The following is a 12,316-nucleotide window of genomic DNA, read 5'->3' as shown; positions in this document are numbered from 1 at the left end:
TCTGGGTGCCTCCTTAATTTACATGACTTCTGATGAAACAGTTCTTACGGTTCTGAGATCGCTGTTGTAAATTTGTTCTACAACCTGGGGTATAGTTACTTGCAGGGGCCAATCTGGTTTATTATTATTATTATTATTATTGTGTTCTCAGTACTTTGAGTTTTAACTGATACACAGTGACACTTTTCTGCCACCTCCCAGAGGAAGAAGCTGGAGGACAAGTGGGATGGGGTCCACGGTGAGGGCCTCAGGCAGCACCGCTCGGAGCGACCCTCTTAACCCGATGTTCCGCAGACCGCACGCCCTGCGGCTCCACTGGCTGCTCGCCTGGGGCCTCCCCCTTTTCTATCCCACAGAAAGTTTTCCTCTGTCTTCTGAGAGAGGGTCTGATAGCCAAGAATTTATCAAACGCTTCCTGCCTTTATTAGGATGTACCTTGGAGCCGGTATCAGTAGCCGAACTCCCTATCACAGCTCTGGTTTACCTTCGGGCGGCTCGGCGCACGCCCCACGTGGACTGCAACTCCCCACCCGGCGCATTCTCCATCCCCCGCACTCTGACCCCACCCGGGAGCGTTTTCTTCCTCGGAGGTACTGCTGTTATCTGGTATGTTTTTGCCTCTTTCCTGAAGTGAATCTGCTCTGGGTCCTGTTTTACCCAGTTCTCCAGGTGAAGACTGGGCACTCGGGTACCAGCCATGGCTGAGCCCCTCGGGGACACGCGTCCTGCCTGACTGCCCTGCCGAGGTGACTGCCCTCCCCTTCCCTATGCCTCGATTTTCTGGGAAACTGTTCTCTCCTTTTCCTCCACAGACATCTCTCTCTCCCCCTCCTCCCAAGCCTCCTCTTCAAAGGTGATGCTCCAGGGAGTCTGGCCTTAATCCTCTTCCCATTGTCCCCCACACCCGCACATCTAGCAGACCCCACCCCAATCAGTCCACCTGCCTGGTGGAGGCGCCCATCCTCCCCCGATGAGGCCACAGACCAGGCCCTCACTTCCCCTCAGGACCCTTCTGCTGCCCCTGCAATGCCTTCATCACCTCGATCTTTCCCAGGAGTGTGTGTGCATGTGCACGCGTGAGTATACATGTGTACATGTGTGCACGCATGCATGTGCGTATGCGTGCGCGCACGCATGCCCGTATATGTGCACATGTCTTGTGCGCGCACGTATGCATGTATGCGTATACACGTGTGTGCTTGTGTGTACGAGCACACACGTGTGCGCGTGTGCATGCGTATGCACGTGTTTATGTGTGTGCGTGTGTATGTGCATACACGTGTTTGTGTGTATGCTTGCGTATGCATATACACGTGTGTGTTTGTGTGCATGTCTGCGTGTCCGTCCCACACGCTGCCGTACAGAAGCATCCGTGGTTCTCAAACATGATGCGTTCTCCCAGAGCTTGGTCCGAGTAAATGCCGTCTCCTCACTTGGAATATCGTGCTCATGTTCCTATTCTGGGTGGCCAGGACAGTGCCCGGCATGTGGAAGAGCACAGTAAATGCTGACAGATGCGTAACTCGCTCTGTGCTGTCGCGTCAGAGTCCTTCTCCTACACTTAAGTGTGTGAAGACACATGGAGGAACGTAAGGTCTTCCCAGGAGAAAGAACCAAAAGTCCAGGGGAGAGGGAAGAAACAGGATGGTTACAGCTTTAGGAAGAGGGACCACTTTTGAAAGTGTGTAAATTGAGAACACGACTGAGCAAAGATACAAAGAAGTCATGAGTCTAAGAGAGATGCCTTGGAATCATCAAGTCTATCTGCTAATTGAAAATGAAACTAACTTTCACCTGTGAAAGAGTGGAGGCCAACTACCTTCTTGAGGCAGCTGGGTCCTCCCCATCAATGAAGACAGTTCCAGGGAGGAAGCGGGGGACGTCATTGAGACCACTGTGTCCCCGGAGGGGACGTGCACTTTCAAAGGCCACCATCTGTGTGGTTCCGGGAGAACCCCTCCTAATGGGCACACCGCGGGCCATGGCAACCTCTCGTGATACAAGCTCTCCAAGCAGGAGCACGGAGCCCTGGCCCGATGGTTCTGGAAACCTCTCTCAGCAGACCATGGTCTGATTTTGGAATCTCGAGTTGGCTTGGGACCTGTACACACCACGTGTGGCAAGTTCCCCATCCAAGCCCTCCAGACACAGGCCTGGGCCCTCTGATTGCCCACAGGGGGCAGGGAAAGCTGATGGCAGGTGAGCTGGCCTTCATCGCTCGGGAGGGCGGGGGCTGCAAGATGAAGCCTCCACTTGATGGACTGGACTTGGCCCCCGGAGTGGGTGACTAGGAAGCCCCCATGGAGGAGGTGACCAGGGACCTGGGAGGCACAGGGGCCCGGCTGAGACGTCACTGAGGGTGCTTTCCAAACATCCCTACCGCCTTCACTTTCTTTTTGGATCACATGAGACAATGGTATTTTTCAGTCTCCTATGAGCTTTTAACACACACTTGCAACTGTGTGATCACTTAGCCGAGGGTACCCCAAACGAGAACTCCTCTGATATTGACTTTAAGCTGGAGTTACTGTTTGAGAAAAGATCTCCAAAAGGCAAATTCGTTCCAACAACGCCCCCAGTCCTCAGCTTAATAACAAACATTGTATTTTCTTGAACATTACAGAACAAAGTTGATATAGAAGTAGTTAAATATTATACAGAACTGAATCTCAGTGGACAGTATACGAAGGCAGTTGAGTATCAGTCGCTAGCTGGGGTGGGGGGCTGGCTCCCTGGGGAGGCCACGCTCCCCATCTGAACCAGAACTTGCAGTGAACGCAGAAAGGCGGCTACGGTGTCCTAAGAAACGTGAACAGCCAAGGAACCCTGTGTGTCCTCAGCTGTGTTACTTCCCTGTATTAGCCAACAATTTACTCTAAGAATGATGACATAGAAGGAAAGGGGAAAACGGCACCGTGGTTCCCTTTCCGGTCAGTCCTTCCTGACTCGTCCGTAAACTGAGGGTAAGTTTTAGAGCATAGGGAGAGTGAAATAAAACCAGTTTTTGCCGTGTTTTGTGCCGTGTTTCCACCGTCCTAGTCAAAACAAAATATATCCACATACAAGTTATGAAGTACGAACGGGTGACTTCATACATGAGTTAAATGCTTTTATATTTGCATATTAAACTGGCACTGCACAATATAAAGAATGATAAAATTAATGCTAATAATCTAAATTTTTTGTATTTCTTTACTTAAACTGATAATAAATAGCAAATTAAAAAACACCATGACAAGTCAGAGAAAAACTGCAAGAGAATGGAAAAAGCTTTCTATTTTAGCATCTTTAAAGGCACTTTCCCTGCTTTTTGAATAAAGGACCCCACATTTTCATTCTGCACTGGGACCCAGAGGTTATACAGCCAGCCATGGTTTCAGGGGTGTCCCAGGTATCACTGATCTTCTCAGCCCTTGGGAGGGCTTGCAGGGGCTTGGGGTAGTGGACCCTACACCCACTCCTGACCTCTTCCCCTGGCGTCAGGCGGCTGTGATGCTGTCTTAGGATGTGAACTTTCAAGGTGGCCATGAGGTGAAAGTTAGGGTCCCCTCAGCTCCCCTGGTCCCGCTCAGAAGACCATCTCTGCTGGAAGCTCACTCCTACGGCTGACCACTTGAGAACACTCTGAGTCCCTGTGTTTGCTCTTGTGCCCTCCGCCTGGGACCCGCCCCTGCTCCCTGGGGGACAGAGCCTCTCGCATCCCCCCAGCTCGGCCACCAGCTCTCTCCCTGGCCATCTCAGCCCCGTTCCCCAGTTGCCCTGGAACTTGATTAGTCTGCCTCTCTTCTCAGGGTAGCGCGGGGCAAGGACCGTGCCTGCCTGCTCCCCGTGGATCTCTAGCCCGGCACTGGGCTGGGCAGATCCTGAGTCCACACTGACTATTTGTTTGATAAATGAATCAGTGCAAGACGACACCCATGTTAGGATGTGTTAGGTTATTCAGTGTTTTTCAAAATTCAAATCTAGGGCTTATCTCAGTGAAGCAGTGAATTCTAGACATTAGCTGCGACACCAACAAGCTTAGACTTTTGCTAAAGCATGTGAGGACCAGGATGTTTTAATAAAATGTTAAAAAAGCAATTCATTATTAATAGCCTAGGCAGATATCTATAAATATTAAAAAAATTTTAAATTAGTAATTTTTTAAAGAACAAAAATACAAACAGCCCCACCTTCATTTTCTCTTATTTTTTTCCACTTCTCCTAACTTTTCTTCCTCTAATACCTTTGGTTTCTAGCCTGAATATTAGCTCTTTTGCAGGCAGAAATTAAAGAATAGAGTAGTTAAGTGATTGCAAAGCTTTCCCCATTAATTACATCTCTATAAATATTTATAATATTTTATTTCTTGTCTCAAATAATTTATTAGTACCAATTACATCTCCTCAAGGCATAACGCAAAAGAAAAATGTTTTAACATTTTATAATGATCAACATAGTAAGTTTTGTTACTTTCTTTTTCCTAATTTCTGTACTAAGTCATCCTCCAAGATGTCGACCTGGCTAGTTTATGAGTGACTTTGGAATACAGCATTTTCTAACTCACGTTGGCATCAGTAGCCCTAAGCCGGCACCCACTTTAGTCAAGTGTGGTTGCTTGGAGAGTTTTTAAAGTGATGCTGAATCCTATCCTTTGAACTTTTAAAAATATCGTTTTCCCTTGAACCTGATTATTCTGAAGCCACGTTAATTCTGACTTGAGAAAGCAGTGCGTCCAACAACACAGCAAAGCGTGGCTCTTGTAACAAGCAGTTCCGTAAGTGGAGAAGGTGGGGTGACAAAAATCACAATGGACTTACACAAGACGGAATTTTCCTGTTTGCAAATGGCTTTTTCATGCCTTGGTCCAACGTCCTTGACTGATAAGTGTCCAGTTCATCATGCAAACCGACAAGCCAATTGCTAAAAAGGTCTTTCTCATTTCTGCCAAGAACCTCTCTCTGAGTCTGTGAAATAAAAACGCCACGCGGAAGGCTGAATCGACACCAGCCGTAAGATTAAGTCCAGAGTGCCGTGGAGATCACTGCACAGAACGCCTTCTCCCAAACACCACCACCACCGGACAAAGCAGGAGGGAACAGGCCGAGGGGATAATGCTGCCCAGGCCCCCGGGGAGGGACCAGATGGGACCTAATAGCTCTTTTCTACTACTAATTTCTATGATAATTCCGAGTTGCCACATGGCATATGTATTTTTTTTTTTTTACCTAAAGACAGAATATCTGTCAATGAAGTGACCAGGATTTTAATGAAAGGTATTTTTCATGAACTGTATCTATTCACACGTTATATTTCTCACCCACCCCTCACCCCCACTCTCCGGCAACATGTCACTGATGGTAAGGTTGCGAGAAGTACAGAGACAGAGGTCAAACACAATACGCTTATCATCATTACCAATACTAATTAGAAACAGAGATCCTGAGTTTTATTAGGAGGTCAGATGCCTTTCGCAGTGATTTTTTTTTTTTTTTTTTTTTTTTGCAGTGATTTTATGAAGTTGCCTTAATTTCTTTTTCTTATGGTCAGGGGTCAGGCCTGAATTTAAAGATGACAGCATGCCAACTAATGTTGGAGAAAAAACAATTACGCTAGTGAAATTTCTTCTGTTTTTAGAGAGAAGACCAGAAATGCGAGAAGGAGATATTAATGATTTGGGAAAATGACAAAAGGAATTCCAGCCATTCTTACTGATGAGTTCAAGTACAACTTTCCGTCCTCCCGAGCAGACGCAATGTTCCCCTCCCCCGACCTCCTGGAACAGCATTTGTGCTTCTCTGGTGGCACCTGCCACGTTCTTTGATTAATTAGTGTCGTTTCTGGTAGGCACGTGGAGTGACCCCGTTGCATTTTCTCAGCACCCCACCTTACACACAACAGACTGCAGCAAACAGGGAGGGAGGAGGAGACCGAACTCGGGGAGAAATACCCCAGGAGGAATGAGCATCTTGTCATAGGCACCACTTCTTAGCATAAACATATGTGACTTGATTATGAAAATCAACTCTTCTAAGTTTGATGTAGCACACAATTATTATATTTAATATAAACTAAGAAATGGTATGAAAATCATAGTTTTCTTCAACCCAGACTGAAAAAAATTCCCTCTTCCCTCTTCCACCCAGTTGTTAAGACTTACCTCTCACGAGAAGGTGCCTGGAAGCTGGATGCTGGGACGGTTAATACATTACACACTTAGCGCAAAAAGATACAAGCTCTGGTAGAGGGGGATGAGGCACTTCACGGCCCTGCTGGCGTTGATGCAAGTGGCACAGATAAGGCTTGGCAGGAGCTGCCCACTCACGATTGCTCCATCAAACAGGGGCCCAAAAAACGGAACCTGTTGATTCAAGACAAAACAAAACCACTTAATTAAAAAAAAAAAAAAACCAGTAAAAGTCAAACCAAAGACATGAGAACAGCTGCTTGATGTCTCGGACCTGTCACAACTGCACAGGCTGCCACCCACAGACTGGATGCTAGACCTGGACCCAGTTCCAGGGCTTTCGGATCAAGCCAAGCAGGATTGTTCCACGACGCTCCTCTATTGCGAACTCTTTGGCTAAACTTCTCATGACAGATTGTCACAGTTTAAATACATATAATATGTAATATGTCAGGTAGTAAAGTGCTAAGGTGAAAAAGAAAGCAGGGAAGAGCAATAGGGCTCTTTCTCGATGTAGGGGGGGTCCTCCAGTTAAAGGTCGCACAGCCGGGGGCGCTGCAAGCAGAGGACTGGACAGAGGAAGGGGTGACCTCAAGCTTCGAGGATGGCTGACGGGAGAGCATCCCAGGCAGGGCAACAGCAAGTACGATGCCCTGGGTGGGAGTAGAATCCGTATGCTTCAGCAACAGTAAGGAAGCCACAGTGCTGAAGTCGAGTGAGCGAGAGAAAGCATGGAAGGAGATAAAGTCAGACAGGTAATAAGAGGGGCTGTGAGGGGAATTTTATAGATCTGGATTTCCGCTCTGAGTGAGGCAAATGCCTTCTGGAGGGTTTAGGAAGTGAGGGATATGATCTAACCTGCTTTTTTTTTTTTTTTTGGTCGCGCTGCACAGCTTACAAGATCTTAGTTCCCCGACCAGGGATTGAACCCACACCCTTGGCTGTGAACGCGTGGAGTCCTAACCGCTGGACCACCAGGGAAGTCCCAAACCTGCACTTTAAAGGTATTGCTCTGGTTGCTATGTTGGGAAAACTGCGAAGAGTGAGCATTATGGAAACCAGTTAGGGAACTACTGTGTGATCCAGGCGAGGGGTGATGCTGCCTTGGATGCCAGTGGTAGCAGGGGAAGTGGGGGGGTAGAGCTGAGAGGATTTGCAGAGAATTACTAATGAAGTGGGAGAGAAAAAGAGGTATGGATGATGCCACGGTGTGTGGCCTGACGACCGGAAGGTTGGAGCCACCTTGTCCTGAAAGACTGGCGGGGAGGGCCATGAGCTCAGTGTTAGACGTGCTAAGCTTGAGATGCCTTTTAACTGCCCAGTGGTGATGCTCGAGGGCGGCAGTGGACACATCGAGTGGCAAGCCAGGGGGAAGGCTCAGGCTGCAGATTTGTAAGAGTTATTCACTGACACCTGGTGCTCACAGCCATGAGGCTGGATGTTCAGACAAAATAGGCACGTACAGGGTGGTATGGCCACAGCCCAGGCTGGGTATTCAGATGATCAAGAAAAGGGGCTCAAGAACTACATCCTGTGGCCCTCCAATGTTTAGAGGTTAGAGACATGAGGAAGAATTATCGAATAACGCTGAAGAGTGGCTGCACGTGGAGGAGGAAAACCTCCAGTGAGCAGCACTGACCCTGGTACACGGCTGGAATGCAAATGAGTAAAATTCATTAATATTTGAAATAATTTAAATAAACTAATAAATGTGGGTCTCCAGCCTAGGTCTTTTGACTCATGTCAAAGACTATTTATCTGTAGAACACCTTTTCTGTGGTTAGAATTGGGGGAGGGGCTTGGCATACACAGTGAATGAAAGACTATCGTTGCCCGGAGGAACTGACATGAGGAGCTGACACAAGAAAACTATGCACTAATATCCTTCAACAAAAATGTAAGAACCCTTTACAAATTTTTAGCAAATTAAATCCAACAATATATAAAAAGGACACTGTATCTTGGCCAAAGGGTACTTTCCATAAAAAAAAAAAAAACCAAGGTTGGTTCAATACCCATAAATCCATCAATGCAATTTACTACATTAGTAGAATAAAGAAGAAAAACCATATGACCTTCTTATAGAAACACGAAAAGCATAGATAAAATTCAACTCTCATTCATGATAAAAAAAAGTAATTCCCAGCAAACTGGGAATAGAAGGGAACTTCCTCAATTTGATGAAAGCTTCGAGGGAAAAAAAATTATGGCATAATTCATGGTAAAACAATAAATGTTTTCTACCTAAAGACCTGAAAAGGCAAGGATGTCTACCCTCACCCCTTTTAGTCAACATTTTTAAAGGTCCTAGTCAGTACAACAAAGAAAAATAAAAGAGAGGAAGAAAAACGAAAGGAGCATAAAGATTAGAAAGGAGTAAAGTAATTTTTATTCACAGATAACATGATTATGTCCATGAGAAATCCAAAGGACTCTAACTAGAACTAATAAGTGAATTGTGAAAGGTCACTGTATACAATATACCCTCCAAATAACTGTATTTTTGAATGTTAGCAACCAATAATTGGAAAATGACATTTAAAAATACTATTCATAATGGCACCAAAAACGTCAAATACCTAGAAATAAACTTGACAAAAGATATGCAAAACAACTGTACTTAAAACTACCAAACATTGCCGAGATAAATTAAAGGCAACCAAAACAAACAGAAAGATGTACAATGTTCATCGATTGGAAGTTTCCATATTATAAAAATGTCAAGTCTTCTGAAACTGAATTATAGATTCAGTACAAAACAAATAAAAATTCCAACAAGCTGCTGTTATAGATATGGACAAGCTGATTTTAAATTTACATGGAAATGAAAATACATAGATTAGCCAAGACAATAATAATAAGACATATTACCTGATTTCAAGAAATACTATAAAACTATAATAATGACTATAACATAATATTGGAACCAGGATAGACAAATATATCAACAGAACAAAATATAGAGTCCAAGAATAGAATCACACATATATGATAATTGATTTGCAATAAAGGCAACATACCAATTTTATGGGGAAGGAAAGTTTGTTTCAATAAAGACACTGAAACAACTGCATAGACATATTAAAAAGTGAACCTTGACCTCTACCTCATACTACACACAAAACTGAGATGGATTATAGGTTGAAATATTAAAGCTAAAACCACAAAGTTTCTAGAAGGAAACATGAAAAAATCTTTGCAACCTTGGGTGAGGCAAGGATTTTTTAGGGTACAAAAGGTACCAACCAGGGACTTCCCTGGTGGTCCGGTGGGTAACACTCTAGGCTCCCAATGCAGGGGGCCCAGGTTCGATCCCTGGTCGGGGAACTAGATCCCACATGCTGCAACTAAGCAGTCCGCAGGCTGCAACTAAAAGATCCCACATGCTGCAACTAAGACCCGGCGCAGCCCAAAAAAATAAAAATAAAAAATAAAAGTACCAATCATGAAAGAAAAAAATTAATTGGACAATAAAAATTTTAAAAATTCTGCTCATCATGAAAGTGAAAAGGCAAGCCACACATATTCCACCAAAGTGTATATATCCTAAATGTTCATCAACAAGAGCATGAATCAAAATTTGTGGCATGTTGACTCAAAAGAATAGTCCACAGTAATGAAAGGAACAAATCTATAACATCACGGGAATGCCCCAATATAATGCTGAGTGAAAGAAACAGACACAAAGAAGTTCATGCTATATAATACTATCCAAAAACAGGTAGAACTAATCAACGTTGACAGAAATCAGAATAGTGGCCACTTTTGGGGAGGACTGGTGATTTCTGGGGGTTGGTAATATCCTGTGTTTACATCTGGGTAGTATTAAATTGTCTACTTTGAGGGGCTTCCCTGGTGGTCCAGTGGTTAAGACTCCATGCTCCCAATGCAGGGGGCGTGGGTTCGATCCCTGGTTGAGGAAGTTCCGCATGCTGCACGGCGTGGCCAAAACAAATAAATAAATCAATCGTCTGCTCTGAAGACATTCATCAAGCTGTGCATTTACAATGTGTGCCCTTTTCTTTATGTTACATTTCAAAGAAAATATTTTTTAAAAGACAAGTAAGAATATAGACGATTCCAACAACACAATTGACAAACTCAACCTAATGGATACATACAAAATACAGCTGCAGAAGACATATTCTCTTCAAGCATGCACAGAATTTTTTTTTTAATTGATCATATTCTAGGCCAAGGATATAGCCCGTGGGGCCTAATTCCAGCCTGGTGCCTTTTTTGAATGGCCTGCAACCTTAAGAATGGTTTTTACGTTTTCAAATGGTTGGAAAAAAATAGTTTGTGATATGAAACTCAAAATCAGCCCAAAATACAGTCTTACTGGAACATGGCCACCCTCTTGACCTGTGTCTGCTTTCACACAGCAACGGCAGAGCCGAGCAGTTGTGACAGACACTGCATGGGCAACAAACCCCAAAATGTTTACTACCTGGTCCTTTAAAGAAAAAGTTAGCTGGGCCCTGTTCTAGGTCACAGAGCAAGTCTCAAAAAACGTCAAGGGGTTGAACTCAAACGATCCGTATTTTGTGCCCAAAGAGCTATTAGTTAAAAATCCACAGCAAAAGGAAAACCAGAACAAATCTCTATGTTTAGAAATGAAGAAATATTTCAAAATAACTCAGGGGCCAACAAAAATACTGAAATGAATATTTTAAAATATGTTAAGCTGAATAATAATGAAAATAGTGGATATTACAACTTACATGTTGAAACAGTACTCAGAGGAAATGTGTAGGATTAAATGCTTATATTAGAAAGAACAAAGGCTGCAACTGAATGAGACAGGCATCCATCTCAAGAAATACTGGAAAGCCAAAAGAATAAAATAAACTCGAAGAGTAAAGGGAAAGAAAAAAAAGGCAAAACTAGCCATTAATGAAATAGAAACACAATAGAGAGAATAACCAAGATCAAAAGTTGGTTCTTTGAAAAAAGTCTAATACAATTAATTGATAGGTCTTTGGCAAGATGAATCAAGAAAAGAAGAAAGTACAAATAAATAATATTAAAAATAAAAGGGGGACACGACCACAGATGCTTAGAAAACGTGTATAGCTTTTTATGCCTCTTCATTTGGAAATTTAGACGAAATTGCTAAATTTCCAGTAACATGCAACTTAGCTAATATAGATACAAGATGATATATAAAAACCATAATTCTATAAGCTTTAAAGTAATTAAATCACAGTGAAAAAAAACTATTTTAAAGAGGAAAAGCCATCCCAGATAGCTTTACTGGCAAATTCTACAAAACCTTTAAAGAACAAATTATTATTTTAGAGACAATTCCAGTGTATAGGAAAAGGGAAACCAAACCCATTCATTTTATTAGGCTAGTGTAATCTTAATAACAAACCAGGAGCCAATCTCACTCATGAACATGCAGGCAAAAATCCCGGCAAAATTCTAGCCAACCAATTCAATAACATGCAAAAAATAATAAAACATCATGACCAAGTTGAGTATATCCCAGGAATATGTGTGGGTTTTCATTAAAAATCAATCTATATACTTAACGACATTAGTAGTAGAAATGAGAGAAGTCAGAGGATCACCTCAACAGATGTTGAAAACGGTGTTTCATAAAATTCAAAATTCATTTATGATAAAAAAAATTCTTAGCCATCTTGGAATAGACGGGAACTTCCTTAATCTGTTAAAGAATATCTACTAAACCCTACAGAAACCACTAAACTTAAGGGTAAAACATTAAAAGCTTTACGTATGTAAGAGAGAAGAGTGTCCCCTTGATCACATCTATCAACATCTGTGCTGGAGATGCAAGAAATAGATGCAAGAAATAGAAATAGGAGATTATGAATTAGAAATGAAGAGGCAAAACGGTCATTATTTCAGATGACACGATTATATTCACAGAATCTCCAAAAAAGAATCTACAGAAAACACTCCAAATTCATAAGAGGGTTTATCAAGGTCAATGGACACAGCATAAACAGAAAAATCCTACTGCATTTCTATCTACCAGCAACCAATGATTAGAAGATGAAATGAAGAGATACTATTTACAACTGCATAAAAATATGAAGTCCACAGGAATAGATCTAACAAGGAGAGTATACAGAAATCTGTAAAACTTCACTGAGAGACGTTCCAGTAGTCTAAATATAA

At 43.0% G+C, this 12,316-nt stretch overlaps 1 protein-coding gene across 3 annotated transcripts in view; it reads right to left on the bottom strand.

Annotated features, from left to right (window-relative positions):
- RALGAPA2 (Ral GTPase activating protein catalytic subunit alpha 2) overlaps positions 1–12,316 on the bottom strand; it is a 282,721-nt gene that overhangs the window by 69,784 nt on the left and 200,621 nt on the right. For all 3 annotated transcript variants that reach the window (XM_079945309.1, XM_079945307.1, XM_079945308.1), the window contains one exon: positions 6,213–6,340. In XM_079945309.1, coding sequence (XP_079801435.1) covers positions 6,213–6,340 — 128 coding nt within the window. The remainder of the gene's footprint in view (positions 1–6,212; positions 6,341–12,316) is intronic.

Source organism: Stenella coeruleoalba (genome assembly GCF_951394435.1).
Source record: "Stenella coeruleoalba genome assembly, chromosome: 15".
Lineage (NCBI taxonomy): Eukaryota > Metazoa > Chordata > Mammalia > Artiodactyla > Delphinidae > Stenella > Stenella coeruleoalba.
This window is presented reverse-complemented; position numbering and strand designations above follow the sequence as displayed.